This window comes from Branchiostoma belcheri, unplaced genomic scaffold (assembly GCF_001625305.1).
Source record: "Branchiostoma belcheri isolate BF01 breed outbred unplaced genomic scaffold, Haploidv18h27 scaffold116, whole genome shotgun sequence".
Taxonomy (NCBI): domain Eukaryota; kingdom Metazoa; phylum Chordata; class Leptocardii; order Amphioxiformes; family Branchiostomatidae; genus Branchiostoma; species Branchiostoma belcheri.
In genome coordinates this window covers 414,401-435,688 of record NW_017802558.1, presented here as the reverse complement: position 1 = coordinate 435,688, position 21,288 = coordinate 414,401, and the positions used below count along the sequence as shown (strand labels likewise).

At 40.2% G+C, this 21,288-nt stretch overlaps 1 protein-coding gene across 4 annotated transcripts in view; it reads right to left on the bottom strand.

Moving 5' to 3' along the window:
• Nucleotides 1–7,695: 7,695 nt before the first annotated feature.
• Nucleotides 7,696–21,288, bottom strand: part of LOC109462421 (basigin-like) — a 20,705-nt gene continuing 7,112 nt past the window's right edge. The window contains exons 2-10 of one of the 4 annotated variants that reach the window (XM_019758969.1): nucleotides 18,801–19,011; nucleotides 18,128–18,261; nucleotides 16,504–16,650; nucleotides 15,527–15,667; nucleotides 13,690–13,837; nucleotides 12,517–12,656; nucleotides 11,997–12,113; nucleotides 10,046–10,067; nucleotides 7,696–9,710 (exon numbers count right to left, since the gene is read on the bottom strand). In XM_019758969.1, the coding sequence (XP_019614528.1) occupies nucleotides 9,623–9,710; nucleotides 10,046–10,067; nucleotides 11,997–12,113; nucleotides 12,517–12,656; nucleotides 13,690–13,837; nucleotides 15,527–15,667; nucleotides 16,504–16,650; nucleotides 18,128–18,261; nucleotides 18,801–19,011 (1,148 nt within the window). In that variant the 3' untranslated portion in view covers nucleotides 7,696–9,622. Of the gene's footprint in view, nucleotides 9,711–10,045; nucleotides 10,068–10,672; nucleotides 10,783–11,996; nucleotides 12,114–12,516; nucleotides 12,657–13,689; nucleotides 13,838–15,526; nucleotides 15,668–16,503; nucleotides 16,651–18,127; nucleotides 18,262–18,800; nucleotides 19,012–21,288 lie in introns of those variants that run through there. The other 3 variants (XM_019758968.1, XM_019758971.1, XM_019758972.1) reach the window with 3 other exon arrangements.

Here is a 21,288-nt window from a genome sequence, read left to right as displayed (position 1 = left end):
TACGATACGAAGAGGATGACATGGAATTAATGACGGTCCGGGTGGGAGAATCGAAGTGTAAAGAAAGGTCTAAAGCGACAATTTTGAGGGCAATTTGCCATTCATACGATACGAAGAGATCATACATGCCCGTAGCCAGGGAGAGTTCGGGGGGTTCGGACGAACCACACCCCCAAGGCTCAAAGGTCCACTTTTTGGTCCACTTTTTATTGAAAAGATGGACTGGAATCGTAGAAAAAACTGCTTCTTTTGTCATTGAATGAAAATTTATCTCTGATTTTTTCTTGGAAATCCTACTCAAAAATGCACGAAATGCCATTTTAGAAGGTTCATTTTTCAAAATTTTCCGGGGGAGCATGCCCCCGGACCCCCCTAGGAACCTCGCGCCTTCGGCGCTCGAGGTCCCCTCAAGCAGTCGGAAGAACCCCCCCATTCAAAATCCTGGCTACGGGCATGGGATGACATGGAATTAATGCGGCCGGAGAATTGATCAAAAGCGAAATTAATTATAGGTCCAAAGTGACTAATCTCCAAGCAGATCCCTTTCGGTGGCAGGCCAGAGGTAGGAGTAGTGACAAAAAAGGCCATATATATAAAGCTTACAATCATTCCCCCACAACCTCTGCTTGGAGAGTACAAAGTGACAATTTTGGGGCAATTTGGCATTCGACTCTACACTACGAAGAATTTTTCAGCATTGCTTGTCTTGGAATTTAAGTCGCTGGCTCAATTAACGTTAAATGGGTCCCCACAAAAAAAAGAGAAATGCGAGTGCAAGTGTGTGCATATGGAGTGTTGTCTTGTGTTAATAAAGAAAACATACTCACACCTCCCCATCTTCTTTTACACAGGTTGAGATCTGCTGACAAAAGCTTGGTCCTTCTTCCTGCTACAGTCTGGTCTCCGGATCATCCACAATGTCATCTTGAAGACAGATAAACAAAAGTCAGTGTTTTGAGACAGCTACTGGCCTTCAAATCAAAGCTCATTAAATATTTTGTGTTTCTAAAATCCCTAGTTGTATAATTTTTGTCAACCTTGAAATGTGGATCAAACATAAACAAATGCCCTATGTTGCAATTAAAACTGTCAGTTAGCCTTAATTTTAAACTAACTAATTATTTAGGAACTTACATGCGGGCTACATTTCAACTAAAAAGCTTTTAAATAACATGTTTCACTAACAGCCAACTTTATACCCAGATTTTTGCAGCAGCGGCAATGCAGTGTAAACTTGACTGCGTAGTCTCCTTGTCGTGAAACTTTTCTTCCATTAACTCTGAAGTTTTGTTGGAAAATTTGACAACAACGAGACTACGCTATCGGGAATTCTCTTAACACTGCATTCCTGCTGTTGTTGCAAAAATCTGTGCCTACAGCAAGCCAACATGGCGACCTCCGCGGAGGTGAGCGTCCCTGCCGACAACAACACAACCACCTGTTGGTCAACAGTCGTCAATCAAGGAGCCACAAGGGAGACAGTATTTCCTATATTTATTATGGAAAGAGAAGTTATAACGAAGAAGGAAGCTTACGCTAACCCTATAAGGGAAGAAGAAATGTGCCACTGCCTGATACAGGTAATCTATCTACCACACCTGAGATCAATACAGAGGGTACGCGCCTTACGGAGGGTTTAAATAATAACAACGAAGCTAGAGTTAAGCTCTTGATTGAAGGCACCACCATAAGGTCCAAACATGAGTCAAATCCTTTCAGCATGAAAAACAGGATGCAAAACATTTAACAACATGCTGATAACAATTAAAGACATTCCGTAATCAGCTGATGACAGCAATGTTGCAGAATGTTACAGCACTTGGCCTTGCTTGCTAATGCAATATATCATGTCAAGTTTATGGCAGTATCAACATAAAAAAACAAAGAAGTGTAGGTCCAAAGCGTTGCTGCAGCAAATCGCATCAGCTAATCATGCCATCCATACAATCAAGTCAGTATGGTCTTAGATTAATGTTGTGACATACAGAGACTTACTTTTGGAATGTCTTCATTTCCTTCAGCGTCTTCAAGTCAACTGGTTTCCTGAGCCAAAATCACAGATGAATTCCCAGCACACACCTAATGATATGAAAGGATAATTAGCATAATGTAAATACATCCCTAGGCAACACTTTGTGAACATAGATCAGAAAACTTAACTATCCCTTTGTTTGGATAGATACAGGAAATGTTAGGCCTCAAGAGTTCACATCCAAGAAAAGAGGAAAAAAAATTATAATAATATGTGAGTTGTAAACCATTGTCTCACCTTTACAGACTCCTCTTCACTTCTTTGTGTCTTCAAATCAACTGGTCTGCTGAGTCCTGGTCTAGTCAGGTTTGGACAGGAGTCGCCCATCATCACAGGTTTCTTAGAACACACCTAACGACATGAAAGGATAATAGCGTGGTGAAAAAAAAAATTAAATGTCTCTTGAAGGAAATGATAAATTTTCAAAGGTATTTTTTAAGATATCGTTTTGCCTTTAAACTTCTTCACACATTAGACAAAAGAGTGTCTAAGTTGCAAGGTGTAAGTTGCAAACTGATTTGCTGATCCCTCGTCAGTTTGCGGACAGAAGGCAGCTATCATCAGAGGTTTCTCCGAGTCAGGACAGCTGGCCCATACAACACTCCTAAAGACATGAAAGGATCTTTGGTGTGATGATAAAAGTTATAAAATTGCACAATCACATGAAACAGATACCTACAGGAGTTCATAAAGAGAAGAAATGATCACAAGTTAACATATGATTTCATAAAATGCCGGTAGCGAGATGGCATTGTATTGCATTCCTAAAGAGCCTCGGTTACAGTCGATACTTTAAAACATTAATGTAAATTTCTAATTAAATTTCAAAACTGACAAACACCATGAAAAAATTAGTGACCAAAGTGACTACATAAAACATTGATAGCAACAATGACTACAAACTAAAAGGTCTTCCTCTGAAGCTGTACATTCAAAGTTCAAATAAACTGAAATGCATCATGAGTGACTAACGCCCAAAGTGTAATGAATAAAAGGGAAAAACTTTTGGCGATTATAGAAAACAACGACCCAGATTATTAATACATGTAGTAGATATCAGCGAAACATGGACCCACAGTGACATAACTGATGCTGAAATTGCATTATGTGGCTACAAACTGTTTCGTGAAGACAGTCAGGACACAAAAAAGAGCGGAGGTGGTGTAGTCATGTAATGTATGTCAAGAACAGTATTGACTTGGTGGCTGTAAAGATTCCCAATTACAATTACACCAACAGTGTTTGGACTGAAATTATTGGAGACCACAGGAAGATATTGATAGGACTGGTATCTTTATAACTACAAAAAAAGCTGAAAGAAAACGAAAAAAAAACTGATCAAAGTGGCCAAGAGGGGCTTTGAAGACAAGCAAGCAAGGAACATTAAGAATGACCCAAAGTCTTTTTTTGCATACATACGAAATAGAAGGGTGACCAAAAGTACCATAGGCCCACTAAAAGATCAAAAGAGAAATATAGTGTGGTCTGACGTTGAGACAGCAGAGCTGCTAAGTATTTTACATCAGTGTTTACAAATAAAACTTTAGACAGCATCCCTGAACCAGAGGTGATGTAATCTGCCAAACAGGACGAGTAATTGAGCGACATTGACATACATTTTGTAACACAGGAAATGGTTTTGATGGAACTAGACAGTCTTAAACTGGGCAAAGAAACTGGAACAATTATAGCCCTGTTATGTTTTTAATATACATAAACGACCTGGATACAGCTATAAACTCAGAGAGTCTCAACTTCGCAGATGATACCAAACTATGGCAAGAAACTAACACCGAAAATAGAAACGGTTTACAACATGACATAGACACAGTTTGCAATTGGGAGGTTGATTGGCAAATGTAATTCAATGTGGGAAAATGTGGAATTCTTCACTTGGGTGACATACTACATGCATGGAGTTCCCATTGGTAAAACAAACCTAGAGAAGGATCTCGGAGCTTACATTGATCATTCCTTGAAACCAACCCAGCAGGTGATGAGGGCGGTTAATTAAAAAAGCCAACCAAATCCTGGGCATTATCAAAAGAAACATATGCCATAAGAAAGTGAACATTACAACCCAACTATACAAACAACTTGTCAGACCACATCTTGAGTAAGGTATTCAAGTTTGGTCACCATGGTTATAGAATAGAAGGACATAGACCTCATTGAAGAGGGTCAGTAAAATGATCCCTGAACTACAAGACTTATCCTATACAGAGGGGATACGCTGGAAGTTTTTGAAGGGTTTGAAGTCATCGAAAAAGACTCACTTTTCCAACCTTTGGTCACCCCATACAAGGCAACACAAGAGGACACCGCCTGACATTAAAAATACCCCCAGCGAAACTGGAAATCAGAAAAAGATCGTTTGCAGTAAGAACAGTTCCTGCATGGAATCAGCTACCAGATGAAGTAGCTCATCATCAAAGCAGTGTCAATGGCTTCAAGAGTAGCATCAAGAAGGTATTCAACAGAGGAGTTTCCAGAGGCTACCCGCCATCAAGCTCCTGACTGCAGAGATACTAGTATACAGGAACATCTCTGCAGTTCAGGTAAATTCAAGTAAGGCCACACCAATTTAATTTGTTGGTTCTCGGATTTTTTCAGGAAAAATATGAAGCGACAGGGCGAAAAAAAATAAAAATAAAAACAGATCTAGGCATCCTATTATAGCCCCAAATGCTACGATAGGAGGTATGAAGTCAACACAAAAGGCTGGTTCAAAATTTAAACAATGAATTTTGAACTGCTAATGATACCACTGCATTGAAAGATGGAATAACTGTAATGACTAGGAAGAAAAGGACTGTTTTCAACTGTTCAGGGCAAAATATGAGCATTTTGCAGTTGATTCTGAATTTTTTTTTTTTTGCAAATCAGGAAAAAATGAAGAGGCGAATCCGAGAACCAACAAATTAAATTTGTGTGGCCTAAATAAACTAGGCGCAAAATAAAATGTTTGGGCACTTGCACCCAGCCTATGCCGTAAATGTTTGGCTTTGGTCATTATAAATGGAGTTTCATTTAATCACGCACACGTGCACATTTTGAACCACGAGGAGAAAAATTAAGGACAGTTTTTGTGAGCGCATTCTTTTTTTTTCCTTACAAATTTGATCTCGCAACGTAGTATACTTAACGAATGAGACCTACACATACTAGTCACATATATTTAGCACACAACAGTGACAGCACACATGGAAAATGTTAAAGAAAACGCGGCAAAATGACTCTTTCAAAGACTATCCAAGGAGGTTAAATTTAACCTTCTTGGACTATCTAAAGGATTGGTCGCTCGGAACGTACAGAATTACACCATTTCTTGCGGAATATAACTTGTTGAATATGAAATGGTCTTCAACATAATGTCTGCACAATAGTTTGCTCTTTACCTGTACGAAAAAGCGACGTCGTCATCAACCCGCGCAAGTCTTCGCCATGTCGCTGTCTTGCCGAAAGTTCACCATGTCGGGGAATCCGCGTTTCCTATTCGAACACCACGAGAACGGCAATTAATCTACTTCGGAAAGTTCCCGTTGTTCCGTCGCACAGTTTAGAAAGACATTCTGTCGACAAAAACTCGAAAAAATACCCGAAAGGTTGCACAAAAATAACAACCCAGAACATTTTCCAGGGCACCAAACAGCCATTTTGAATGAGACACGCAAAACGTGCTTATTTCACACAGGTGTCTGTTTGAGCTAAGTTTGATCACATTATCGCAACAGCCAATCAGCAAGAAGAAACTGCTGATGAGTAAGTAAGTCATATGTGCCAAATATGTTCATGCATACCATATATGGTAGAAACCCAATAAAACCAATTTAAAAGCCTGTATAAAAAATGAAGAAAAAAAAACGCCTGAAGGTATATGACAACTTGATTTGAACAATCGACAATGACTTTCCTGCCTTGTTTACGCGAGGTTTGGGAGGGAACATCAGAGGGACTTTCCACACGTGCACATTCCAACAGGTGGTTTGAACCACGCCGAGAAACACAAAAACAGTTTCTGTTATCGTATTTCTTTCTACAAATATGAAGTCACAACGTTGTATGATTGACAAATGAGACCTACACATCCATTTAACGTACACCATGCACGGAAGAAACGCGGCAAAATCGACTCTTTCAAAGCCGGTCTCAATCCAGGAATGGTCGCTCAAACGCTACAGAAATACACAATTTTTACGAAACATACAAGTGGTTGAATTTGACATGTTCATACTCGGTGCTAGAAAAGAACGTCAGCCGAAGAGTGTGTTACTTACCTGTACGAAAAAGCGAAGTCATCTCCAAACCGCGCACTTCTTCCTGGCTATCTCGCCATTTTTTTGTCTTCCCAAAAATTCTCCAGGTCAGGAAATCCGCATTTTCTCCTCCCAACACCACGGGAATGGCAATAAACGTACTACAAAAACTTCCCATATATCTACCATGGAGTTTAGAAAGACATTCTGTCAACAAAAACTTGAAAAAGTACCCGGAAAGTTGTACAAAAATAACATCCCTGTGCTTTCCCGTCGTAGCAAAATGCCATTTTGAACGTACCACGTGTTTTTTTCCTTACACAGGTGTTCTAAACGGCCATCTCTAATTATTAGTTATATGAAGCTGCTAATCTGATTAAGAAGACAACTTCCACCATTACTGACATTTACTAGACATTTCACAACAAATTTTCTCTTTTGCATTGTAATGCTGATTTTCTTTCTGCCAACTAAGTACACACGGCTTAGCCGCTACCGTGCTCTTTCTATCTGCATGCTCCTTTAGGTCATTGTCAACGCCCAACGTCCAAATAAACGGGTTGCACCTGGCCCTGACACGGTGGTCCTAAAGCGCCGCCCAGTGAAGCGTGATTACACTGCAGCCACCGGCTTCAATCCGGCGTACGTACACGATCTAGCTGCATTTGTCCATGGCCATTACCGCGCGTGCTAAAGGTACCTCAGCTCGTGAGGAGAAACGTGTCTAGCTGCGAAGCAAAGCCTTAGTTCATGAGATGTTTATAAAAGCTCTAAATGAAGAAAAGAATATGCTCCCACGGCCAATGAGCACTGATCAGTTACGGTGGATGATATCCAGTGGTTGCAGTACCGTCACCCTCCCCTGGGCGGCGCTAAATTGACACCGTGTCACGGTCAGGTGCAGTTCAATCATGACATTCGGAGAGAGGCCAGTGGCTGCAGTATCTCCACCCGTCACTGGGCGGCGCTAAATTACGACCGTATTATGGTCAGGTACAGCACGTTTGTGACGATGGATTCAGAGGAGAGAAAGATAAATACTAAACACTCTCCGGGTGAACCCAAGGAGCTTTTAAAAATCACATTTTTAAGCTCCTTGGAGGACAACTGTTTGTATTACACTATACCAGCAGACATACTCACAACTACACTGCCTCAAATTTGTCCTTTTATCAAGAGACTTTGCAATAAATGAAATGGCAATTGTTATATTTTGTTCTTCTGTAAAACTTTGTAGGTGGACGGATATATAGACTCTGTACTGTATATGTTTATGAATTTTATTGCTATGAAGGTGTTGTTCCGGTACTATTTTCCAGTAGCCCAAGAATAATCAAAGGCGTGATCAAGAGGTCTAAAGTTACACTAGTTTTGCAACATGAAACTCAAGAAATTGACGACGAACAAAGAATTCACCTGAATATTTTAATCCCTTCTGATTACTAGTAATGTATGTATCAACTGCAGCACCACATCACATGCACAAATGCGCCATGTGATATTCCATTTACTAACTTACAGCTTTCTTCCTCTTTCCACTGAAAAAAAAAGGAAATTTGCACGACGGAAAGCAGCAGCTTATAACAACAAAGTCTAGCTAGCATTGCTACTGGGTGTGCGGGATATTATGGGTTGGCATGTTCGCTACTTACTACAGTATGTTTCAAAGGGTACTTTATATAAAATACTACCTGAACCAACATTGTGAGTTTATGTGGAGGAGAGTCTTGGGTGTGATATGACAAACTAATATAATGTCACAACATACTGTTTGTTACACTACTGTTCAGGAACAGTTAGTATGCAGTAAATTGGACAGAATACTACATATAGTATACATCGATAAAGGCAGGTAGAGAAAATAGTGCCAAAATGAGCAAACTGTGGTGATTTTTGACTAAACCAAGCTACATTTTGTACCTTGTTAGCATGTGCACTGGTACAAATGAACGTACATGTAGTATACAATGCCCTTCCTCTAGCCAATCAGCAAGACTAAATCACTACTACATTGACAAAAGGTATATGTACTATACATTGTTACAAGCCTGTTGATAAAATGAAACAACTGGAGTAAAAGAAAGCGCATACAAAAATCTGGCTTCAAATTTCACAAGTAAAATGTGCACGTACAATATCGTGGTCAAAACGTTTACAAATCCCGTCTAGTAATAGCACATGTACATTAAAGATTATATACACATCTGAAGTCCCAGGACACCGTAGAACTATAATACAACAGAAACAACATTTGTTTAGTCACATTTTCACTGTCAAAAGACACACAAACAACAACACATCGCACACAACACGTGTATGTGTGTGGACTTTCAACATTTTCAACTTGCACCATATTAGAACGATAGTATAGATACATTACAGTGTGAATGTTTTTTCTACTAGCTTCAGTTAGAAGCACTCTCTACAATGCTACATCCTAAAAACATTTGGTTTCTCACAATTTTATCAACCTTTTAACATGTACCAGCAGCCTGCAGAGTAAAATACAGTAACTATCCTGCAGTTTGACATACATGAAAGTTTTTTTGTGTGTTTGCTGGAGGCAAGCATGGGCCTTCAAATCTGTTGCAGCGATTTCAAGTCTTCCATATGACTGGACCAACCTCCACACCAATAGGTGTAGCATTTTGTGACAACAAGCTCTTGTATGGTAGGGTATGTGGCGGAAATTTCACATGTAGCTCGTGGCTTTCAGTTTCATCGAATCAACAACATTATAATGTCCTTGTTCAAATCACATGTGTTGAAAAGTAAGGGCCAGTATTTGTAACTTCTCATTTCTTAGAATATTTACATGGACATGTATATGACAACATACAGCAATGGGGGTTTTAAAACACCTCTTCTTGGAACGTTACTGTATACTGTGGTCTGATACAAAGTCAAAACTACATTTGCCTGTTCTGTAGGTTTTGTTAGATTTTGTGCACTGAAGGTATAGATATTTTTTCTTGGACCCTATATTTTCTTTCTCAGAAATTTCCAGGTGCTGTACGTTGTACATGAAGCTGTAGCCAAACATTGGAATGGGAGAATTTATTAGAAATGTTACATGTAACCTGTGTAACCCAAAATTTGCTTAACTTTTTTTATCACTTCAAAACGTACTTGGTATGGTGTTACTTGAACTGTAACTTAATGTAAGTGTATTATTGCTCCTCGGGAAGACTGGCTTTAGCCAAAAGGAAAATCTAAAGAAAAAAAATCAGCTCGGAAGTTTCCATGTACAACTGCTGCATAATTCTGGTAACATTGATGAAGTACTAAGTAAGACCTGGTACAACCCAGTACTGAGGAGTGCACAGGGAGCCCACTATGCGTTCACGTTACGTAGTCGCACGTCACTTTCATCCTTCTCCACGCTTTTCTCGTTGGTAGCACTGTTGGACTTCTTCTTACTGCTGGAAGGAGAAGAAAACGTGTAAGTCTTCCAAGTTGTCGACATTCAATTCCAAAGTTAGCCTTTTTAACAACATTTAATATATGGAGAATTTACAATAAAAACATACAATATCACTTGAAAGAAGGAGTATCACCATCATATTGTTTCATTGTGTGGAAGGTCCAGGTCTTGAGCTCTAGTCACATTTGTAACTACGCTTCTCTCTTTCTAGAATACTACACTTGGTACTTTCCTCTAGAGCAAACTGAATGTCTTTTACACATAATTGTTTCATATTCATGTCCAGCACAATGTTGTGTGCAGATGAAAGAAACAAACATTAAATGTACTTACACAGGAGCATCATCATCATCTTCTGTTAAGAAGAAAGAGACAAGAAGAGTAATTATTAACTTCGTCAGTGTGTGCATCCCACAATACAACTTACAATTAATGTGCCTATGGCATGCATGACAACATTTAGTGTACCAAACTCATGAGTACCATGCATAGCACACAGCACTTCAATATACAGTACAATTTACCTTGGAAATCTGTACCACACATTATCTACGGGGTTACTGCTGCATACATGTATACATGTATGTACCTTGTAACATACATATCTATATCAGAGACATGCAGTTCATAAGCACATATAACAGCTGAAACAAGAAGCTGATGAAAAAAAATGCATGCATAGAGGAAAAACATGAACAGTGGATCTTTTCTGTTATTGGTTTGTAATTCAAGAAATTCAAACACTGCATTGATAGATGGAAAAACTTTTAACAACTCTGAAGAGAAGGGACTTCCTTCAACTGTTGGGGCCAAAGTGTGAGCATTTTGGAATTGATTCAGAGCCTGGAATGTTTTTTTTTTTTGCAAATCAGAAATCCAACAACCAACAAGTTGGTGTGGCCTAATAGGAGGTTATGCATGTGTAAACAGATGTAGCAGGCAGAAGAAAGTATACATGCTGAAAGAAGACAGAAGTCACCTCGACCAAGGAAAACGAGACGTGGGACCGGCGCTTTCCCTACTGTCCGGTTTATCTCTACTACTGTGGGAGGTAAGGGCACCCAGGGGGACTGACCAGGTAGAAAATAACAGCAGAACAGAAGAGTCAGGTGTGAAATGATCCCAAAGTTGACCCCAAAGTAGAGAGTTGAGTACAGATACAGTCTTTTTAAAGGGGCAATATGTAACATTTCTGCACCAAAAATTGAAACATTTTATTCAAGAAAATATTTGTGTGATTGTACTTAACTTCCACCTTTCAACATATTTTTACATTTATGGTTGGCGCTAGATGTATATCAGCCCACACGAGGCACACTCAGTTTGTGGTGCCACCACAAAGTACCAGAATGTAAATAAACATGGCTGACAGCTGTGTTTTAAATTTCTAAACACACTCGTAAGACGTCATATTTTAACATCTAAACGTTCTGAATTGCATTAACAGTCTTCCTTACTTTGCAAAATGGAGTAGGGTTGATTATCTTTTACCTTGTGAAGAAATTACCAGAACATTTACTTTTCTTATCACCCTAATGTTACATAATGCAGCTGTAACATCCCAAAGACACAATGTTTTTTTGTATGTTTAACATGAGTGATAGATGACACATTGTGCCATATCTCATTGCACGCCCTCTCAACTTTGGGGTTCACTTGGAGAAGCAAATCAAAAAAAGGAACAGGCAACGACAAAAAAACTGTAACACAATAAAGGAAGAAGAGAAAAAGTACATGATGTGTGACAAAAGAATACAGAAGGCATCACCTTAAAAGAACACAAAAGCCAAGAAAGTAATTGTACATGAAGAAAGGACAAGAATCTCTGATCTATGTAAGGCTATGGTGATTTGTCTGATAATATGGATGACATCCAAGTAAATTTTTGACCGTTTAAAAAAGATTGCCTGTTTCTGACCATACTGTAAGTAGTACAAAGCAGCTGCAAAAGGAGCAAATATATGCTGTTACTAGTGTTAGTCGCAAAAAAAATATTGAGAAACGATACTTAAGAAACAATATTTAACTTGTAGAATGGCAAATCAATTCCAAAGGGAAACAAGAAATTGTGAAGAAATGAAAACCATTCACCATACCATACTCTGTGTGTTTAGTCATTTGTTCAACCTTCATGACCACGTAGATTTCATAATGAAGGCAACTTTTCTTTTTGCCCAAACTTTTTAATTCGCACGCGCGCATCAGTTTTGGGGCTCCAAGAGGATGTCATCCATATAATCAAATCAACGTGGCCTAAGTCCGATAAAACAAATAATCCTCTCACCGTCCTCGGCTGAGTCATCTGAGTCGGACTTCCTCTTCTCGAAGTAGAAGATGATGATGACCAGGATAACCACTTCGGCCAGGATGCCCAGGAACGGCCACAGAGCTGCCAGCCGATCTGAGGACCAGGCAAAGGGTGGACTTTTTAAAAATCAGTTACAGCATCTCACCTCACATGTTTTGGCTTATATAAACTAGGTGTTTGCCTTACACTTGAGAAGTCTCTATCTAGTTCGCTTGTATATTTTGATGTCGACCTTTTTCACTTTCTAAGCAGTCTGAACTGATTCTTAATTTGGTTACGTTAACTATAAAGGCTTTATTACAGATTGATGAAAGGTAAGTTTCCAATGTGAAGTTAGTGTTTACTTGAAAATAAGTTTTTAGCTTACTACAACTCCTTATTTCTCGTCGCCAACGAGAGGGGAATGTGTCCTTCAAGCGTTTGTCGAATATGTTACCAAAGTGTTTCATTATATCAACAGCAGGGTTCAACCAAATATGAGCTATGGACTACGTACCCTTTACCCTGAGCAGAACAGGTAGGTTATCCGAGCCCAGGCTGTTCTCAGCGCTGCAGGTGTAGGTTGCCCTGTCTCCCATCTCCAAGTTGGTGATTCTGAGGTTTGCTGCACCGTCGTCGTCCATGAAATAACTCATTCTGCAGGCGTCAGTTACAAGAAGGTACGTTGTCAAATAATGAAGGCAATGAAGATTTAACATTTCTAGGCCACAACAATTTAATTTGTTGTTTCTTGGATTCACCCTGTCCATTTTTTTCTGATTTGCAAAAAAAAAAAGAAGAAAATTTTAGGTTCTAAATCAACTGCAAAATGCTCAATGAAATACATGTTTTGGCCCCAACAGTTGAAGAAACTCCTTTTCTTGTAGTTGTTAAAAGTTTTTCAATGTAATGCAACTTTGTTTCATTAAAAGTTCGAAATCTATTGTTTTAATTATAAACTAGCCTGGTATGTTGACTTCATGGCTCATATCGTAACATTTCCAGCTATCAAGGGGTGCCTTGGCCTGTTTTTTTTTTTCCGCCCTGTCGCTTCATTTTTTTTTCTGAAAAAATCTGAGAAACATCAAATTAAATTGCACACAGCACATCATCATCATCATGCTGCAACCACCTGGGCCCAAATAACTTTAGTAGATCTAAAACATCAAGCTTCAGTTACAAATGCACGTTTTAGGAGTAGTATTGTCTTCAAACTTTTTGCTTTGCTAAGGCCATGTTGATTTTATTATATGGATGACATCCACGTACACATGAATTTTCGTCCGTTTCCAAAAAAATTTTCCACCACACTGTAAATCGTACAAGCAGCTGCAAAATGAGCAAATGTATGCCATAAATTGAAAAAAAAAAGATATTGGAAAACGATACTTATGTTGTAGAATGTCAAAATCATTTGAAAGAGAGAAAATGTGAAGTAACGAATATGAAGACTGTATTATTATTCGTGTGTTTAGTCTTTTTGTTCAACCTTCATGACCAAGTAGATTTTTTCAGACCTTTTTTTTTTGCCAAACTTCTTTTTTTTTATTCACGTGCTCACTTCAGTTTTGGGGTTCCCGAAGGATGTCATCCATATAATCAAATCAGTGAGTGAACAACCAGGATTCAGAATCTGGACCAAAAACACACTCCACTATGTCTAAGTGGCATGTCTCTCACAAGACCTCACCTGGAGCTCATGTTGACCAGTTCTTCGTTCTCCTTGAGCCACTTGACCGTGGGTGTGGGGTAGCCTTCAGCGGTGCACTTCAGGGTCACCGTCTCACCTTCCTGGTACTTCACAGACTTTCTGAAGTGGGAGGTGATCCTTGGAAGAGCTATGGACACAGGAAGAGTTATATTACCATAAATGTTAGCAGACCTTAGGCCTAGGGAAAAAATGCTGTATTTCCCGTTTTCCGATCAACCCTAGAAAAAAACTGCTGACCCTAGCCTTTTCTGGGCTGACCCCTACAAGGGACATAAAAATTTCGAGCTGATCGATCTTTTCTCGTTCTATGATCTGACACCTGAGTGATTAACGGTGCACACCCCAGTTCTTGCAGGACCGGGGTCCGTGATAGTCCGTTGTAAAAAAGTGACAAAAGGGTTTTGAGGGTCCAAGTTTGAGGTGACATTTCTCATAAACTGCCACGAAGTATCATTAAACATTAACATGGCTGAAGAGTGTAAGAAATGGTGATTTTGGGGTGAAAATTTCTTTTGGCTCCAAACCTTACTCCCGGGTATCCTTGCGCGCCAAATGTAGTCCGCCCGTTTGACCTAGATTTTGCTCTGCGCCTTCGTAGGGGTGGATTTTTTTCTATTGGATTATCCTACGCGAAAATTCGCAATTTTGGGCATTAATTTTGGAGTGAAAATAATGTTTTTTCCGTTGATTTTACCAAACGTAAAAAGGTTCAAGAAACCAAACTCAACTGGTCTTGGAGCTGAAGAGATATCCTTTCGTCCCATATACAGTTATTCTCCTTCCGATTATTCCACGCCAGAGACGGTCGCTAGATTTGAGGGTGTGCAGCTTTGAACAGAGGCGCCAAATAAACTGGGGTGTGCCCCCTAAAACGGTTTTCCCACATCGACATTGAAAGTGACATTTCAATATTGACATTGAAAGTAGTCTCATGTATTTTTTTCCAGGGCCTTATGTACAGTATGCAGGGTTCTTACCAGAATTTTTTCACAGCATAGGGGCCAGCATTGGTCTCCAAAGATATGACCACAGTAGGGGGTCTGGTATTCTCCCCTAAAAATGCTTTAACTCATAACCCCGACAGACACTATGTTATACATGTAGCTACATTCTAAAATCAAATTGTCATTTTTAAAAAGATTTATGAAGGGTCACAAGATTCTCCCCCATATATAGGAGACACCCTTACGCTGGTTGAAAGATAGTGTAGGTATGGTAGGGCTTCTGTGCAGTCAAGTAATAGACAACTGGAAGTGTGCACTGGCTCAGAAAACTATGAGCAATGACTATGTTCTTGCACACACACATGGTATCATTTACCAACTGAGTAAGTAGGGGCTTCATGCAATCACTGGACAAGGCTCTAACACCAATAAGTTACGATGGACATAGACATTTCTCAAGTCAAAAACTGTGCTTTCATGATTGTCTATGATGATTGTCTATAATGAGCATTTTCAGAGATTTAGTACCTTTGTCAAGAAGGTTATGTTTTCCGTATGTATGTACATGTACATGTATGTATGTGTGTATGAGGTTTAGCACAATAACTCAAGAAGCTTTAGATGGATTGTGATGAGACTTGGTAAGTGGTTAGGTCTTTTAAGTGATTTTGGGCCCCCTAGTGGCTTTCCTTGGTACTGCAGCTGAACTTCCGGGTTTGATATCTCTTTAATCTGGACATGCTAGGGTCGCGAATTTTGGATGGTAGGTAGCTCTTGTGCTTGGAAAGAAGTGACATTAGTTTGGGCCCCCTTGCAGCTTGTTCTGGAACTGCAAGACAGTTTGTTTTAAAAAGATATTGTCACTAGCTTACCCCATACGGTGATGTCTTGGCTGTCTGTGACAGTGACTCCTGGAGTACTTAGGACGTTGAAGGTCACGGTGCAGGTATAAACTCCACCATCACTCCCACTAGCTTGGGTGATCTTCAGAAAATAGTTGGGCTGTGTACTGCCTGCCAAGGGAAGCAAGAAAAACATTATCTAAAACATCAAGAGAGACAGTCATTCTCTGTGTAAAAAGCAGCAATTTGCTTGAAATGATGCTAATGAAAGGTCTTGCCTGGTCGGTCTAAAGGCCACATGGTCAAAGGCTACCTCAAAACCAATTCCCTAGGGAAATTCAATGCATTCGTACAAATTCTTTCACAGCCATCGTAATACTGTAAAAAAATGCCTCCACCCCTGTGGTGTTGCCAAAAAGTATATTTTCTACTGTTACAGAGACATAAATTGTACATACACACTATGATCACAAAAGCAGGAACTGTTTATCTTCTGAATCAGTTTTATAGGACACATAGATAAGTACTTCATCCATTACAGCAGTTAGCTGTACACAATTTGTCCTGTTGTTCTGCTATAAGGCCTAGGAAAGAAACATTGTGTTTCCTGACCGACCCGAGAAAAAAAATTCCGATCCTAGCCTCTTTTTTTTGTGTAGACCCCTGCAAGGGACGTAAATTTTGCAAGCTGATCGACCTTTTCTAGCTCCATGATCTGACACCTGAGTGATAAATCGTTGTACAATTGGTTTCCTAACATTGACATTGAAAATGAAAATTCAAGTTTTACTTTATTAAACTGTATTGTATAAGTTTGACCCCTATATATAGATATCACTGAAGTCTAAAAAGAAAAAGAAAAAAAAAAGATAATCCCTACCAGCCGATCCTAATTTTTTCAGGACTGAAACAGGAAACCCAACATTTTTTCCTAGGTCATAATAGTAGTATACATCGCACATACTCACTAATGGAGATCTTTTAAAACAAACAAATAAACTACTTACTGCCGTCGTCCGTCACAGCGACACCATCCCTTGTCCAGGTCACGCTGGCTATTGCCAGGTCACTGCCGGGATCGCTGACTTGACAGCCCAGCTCCAGGGTCCCAATCGCCGTCAGGTTTGTGTCAGCTGTCTGGTTGATGGCAACCTCTGAGGAAGCAAGATGGAGTTAGGCATGAAACACGTCTGTACCAAAACAGGTACAGTAAAGCACGTCGGCGGAACGTACTGCGCCTCTGTATCTGTATCTGTATCTGTATAGCCGGTATAACCGCCTTTTGGCGTAACACACCAGCTTCGCAGGCACGCGGCGCGGCGGCAGCTGGCTACATTACACCAATCGACTTGATACACCTAACCCTTGAACTTCTTACTCTAGACATTGTTTAAGGCTATCTAATGACAATGCCCCTACTGTACTTGGTGACAGTGAGTTCCACTCTTCGATAGTTATAGGAAAGAATGAATTCTTGATGAACACCTCAATCCTTGGTTGATAACTCTGGTACTTGAAGGCATGGCTATTTCTTGTTCTCTTCTGGGCTGCCTGCACAGAACACTGGATTTTCGTGGTTTCCATTGGATTTTTTGGTCAACGTTGCATCAGAACTTTGACAGCTGCAGACTATATCATTTCCAACATAACATTTGGAAACTACAGACGGGATGTTAACTTTATATATGCGACCTTACAGTTACATGAGATGTTCTGCCGAAGTGCTATGCACAATACATTACTGGTTTCACACAGGTGCAGTACATTCTGCCAACGTGCTGTACAGTAAACAATACCAGTAGCATAATCTAAGTGGGTATTGTAACATTAAAGCAGGGCTCAAAATACTGCGTGCATGTGCACCTTAGTGCACCCAAATTTGGAGCTGTACACCAATTTTTTTTCTGTGGGTTCACCAGTGCACTCATCAAATATTTTCATAGGTTTACATATGTAAAGATGTTAAATGAATAGTAGTATACAGCATATTCTAAACATCTGAGTGTTGAAAACAAATGAAGGGAAATAAAATCATTGTTGTAGCATTTTTCTTTAGTAATAAAACATGATTAGTTTTTCTGACATTCTACTAAAATGTTTTGTGCACCCAACTTTTGCACCTATTCCCCAAAATGAAATTCGAGCCCTGTTGAAGGCAATCTCAAGAGCAGAGGCAACATGATGATGAAAAGATTCACCAATTCGAGAGGGATCTCAAGAAAACGTACGCAAGGTCACACCAATCTAATTAATTGGTTCTCGGATTCTCCCGCTTCATTTTGTTCTGATTTGAAAAAAAAAAAAAAATTCAGGTTCTGAATCAACTGCAAGATGCTCCCGTTTTGACCCAAAAAGTGGAAGAAGGCTCCTTGTCTTCCTAGTTGTTACAGCTTTCCATATACATTGTATCAATGCATTGGTTTGAAATAAAGTTTAAAATACATCATTTGAATAAAAACCAGCCTCCATACATTGACATCATGGCTCCTATCGTGGGCCATCAGAGAATGCCTAGGTCTGTTTTTAGTTCCTTTTTTTCCTTCTTCCTGTCGCTTCATATTTTTCCAAAAAGATAACCCGAGAACCAACAAATCAAATTGGTGTGGCCCAAACATGCTTGTGAGGACTTACTTGCAAAAACTTTGAGATTAGCCTGTACAGACTCCCACTTGGTAGGCTCCAACACTGGGTTACTGCCGCGGGTCGGGTCGTTTGAGGCGTAGCATTTGTACGAGCCGGTGTCAGCAACTTGCAGGTCATCAATGCTGCAGGAACAGAAGGAAAGTTTCATACACATGTATCATCATCCACTCTAGGTGTAAAACTTGGCATTTGATAAAAATCAGTGTCAGACAAGCTACTAATACAGTTGCAGGGCTCGAAATACTGGGTACATGCACCTTAGTGCAGGAAAACTTGGAGCTGTGCAGGTATTTCTAGTAACCTGCACCTAACCTGCACTGGCCCACATACTGGGTTTATATATGAATTTAGCGGTATCCAGTCAGTTACCAGCTAGGAAGTATAAAAGAAACAATGGCAATGGTTTTTGAACAGGTTTTAGTAAGATCCATACTTCTCTTTAAGTGGTATCGGTAAAACCTGTCTGGTTCAGGTAATTTCAAATGTTACACACAAATGTACCTGCACCAGTGCAGATATGCAGAAAAACTATTCAGAGGCCTGAATTGGAAATAGACTGGACATACATGTAGTGTCACAGCTTTATGAAGATTGCAGTCATAATACCTGCAGCCAATATTGCCAAAAAAACGTACGTAAACTGCTAGTAAAATAGACTTACCTGAAGTTACTTTTCGCGCTTCCAGGAGTGTTGACCGTGGCAAAAGTGAAGCGGGCGTCAGTGGAGTCATCTATAACAACGGAGCCCCCGGATGTCTTCACCCACACGATGGCCACGTCATCGCCGCCACCAGTTTTCTGGGCCTCGCAGGTGAACTGCACGCTGTCATCCTCAAACGCGGTGGTGCCCTGTGGCTCTGTGGTGAACTCAACTTGAAAAACAAAAGGAAAAGGGGCAATCAGAAAAGGCAGACAGTGAGACTTTAACCCCTTACCCGTACTGCTTTGCAACCATCTACGTAGCAGTACTGTGCACTGTTCAATGAGACAATGGCAGTTCCGCCGTACTGCTATGAGGGTCCACATCACTTTCACATTCGCAAAACTGTGATGTCTTTGATGTAGTTCAAAACTTCATTTACTGTACTGGTAGATTCTCATAATTTACAGATCACCAACTTGTCTTGTTTATACTCATTTTTCTTTTTATGTAGAGGGCGTCACATAAGCAACTGTGCTTCTTGCCTAATACTTGAATGTGAATAACTAGATAGTACTGTGCACAGACAAAAATAGCAGCTCCGCGGATGTATGATAATGCAGTATAATGGGAATCCTTGAGACACATACATGCATAGACAAGCTGAATACACACAGATAAGCTAAATTATACTTCAATCCTTTCTGATTCACAGTCCTAGATACAACTTGTGATAGGGCCAATGACAATTATACATGTAGATAGAAAAAATGCTGTCAATATAGATATTTCATCACTGGTGTTACATTTCAATGACATGGAATTATCGTCAACATATAAAATATCATCAAATGTACCGATTTATATGTTGATTTTCCACAAATCTATTGTGGTATACAGCCAACTACTATTATCTGTGGAGTTACCTTATAAGTGTCAAACTATGCAGTACAAATTTGTCCTTTCCTTATTGTGCCAGATCTACATGTAGACATGGGTTGACAGATGGAGAGAGGCCTAGGCAAACTGTACCGTCCCAAGGACATTGAAAAACACAACTCCATTAATCACCCCTAACAATCAATCTAAATGGTCCACGAATGTGCCTAACCTTCACAAGATGGCAAACGATAGAGATGAACCATGGCGTTCGGAACATGCTTGAAGGTCCATTTTTTAATCTTAATGTCCATGATTTTTTTTAGAACGCGGACTGATTCTGTTCTGATACCATTTATTATGGAGGCCATTTTAAAACAGATACACTCAAATTATTACCTTCGCCATGAAGGTTATGTTTTCAGTAGCGTTTGTCTGTCTGTCTGTTTGTGAACAGCATAACTCAAGAAGCTTAATATGCATCGCCATGAAACTTGGTAGCAGGGCTCGAACTTAACGATGTCCCGATGTCCCCGGGCCACTAAAATTTCGGCCGGGACAACTGAAAAATCACTTTGGGACATTTTTGGGACACTGGAAAAATAACGAACATTCACAATCAGAATGTCAGCCGTTCATACGTTTGCCAGGCGCGCAACCCATTTTTGGGCCTCACCAAAAGCCGCCGAATTCGATATACACTCAGCTGAGCAGCGCGTGTGGCGCCCGTGTACGCATGTGGCCACTATTTTAATTTGTCGCCCCGCCCATCGCCTTTGATCTATTTGCAGCCCGCCGCCTTGGCGCCACTTTCCCACGCCAGTTCCCAGACATTCTATCCATGTAAACAACATTCAACCAATCACAGCTTCCATCCAATCAAGGCATCTGCCATATATGGCGAACTGTAACTGTTTAATGTTCGGATATTTCCGGAGATGCTCGGGAGATCAGCTGACAATGCCAAATATAGTGAACCGGCAAAGCTCGGGAATGTACGGTGTCTTTCGGTAAACTTCGCCTAGTTTCCCGCGAAATGACGAATGGAATGCCGAAAACAGCCGAAATCAGAAAATTTGAGAGTCATGGCCGGCATGGCACAGAGGAAAATTTCCTCTTTTTTCTCCTCGCCGAGAGCGGCCCCGGCGTCGAATGCAGTCAATGCTGTCGATCCTCAAAGACGTTCAGGATCATCTCAGTCTGACGGCGTGGTTTCAACAACTGAGAGTCAGCCTCCAGATCGTACGGCCGGTACGAAAGAGGGATGCGCCGACGGAAGGGGGGAGGGGGGCTTGATTCAGCCCGATTGCCGACCAGGGCCTTCAGACGCGGGAAACGCCAATGACAGTCCTACTGCTTCTAGTCATGAAGGGGACTCGTCCGACTCTGACATGTCTGATGAGTCTGAATCAGAAACCCTCACGGACAAGCGGCCTTCGAAGAAGTCTTCGGTAATTTAATTTTTTTTCCACTCCAATATTAATGACAAGTAACGTTAAATATTGTCAAGTAAATGTTTTTCTTAACTTAACTTAAGGAAATTACCATACTAGTCACAGTCTATACATTTTCATAGATTTAGTACCTACAATATAAGGCCTTGTTCTTTGACATTCAATCTAATTTCAAT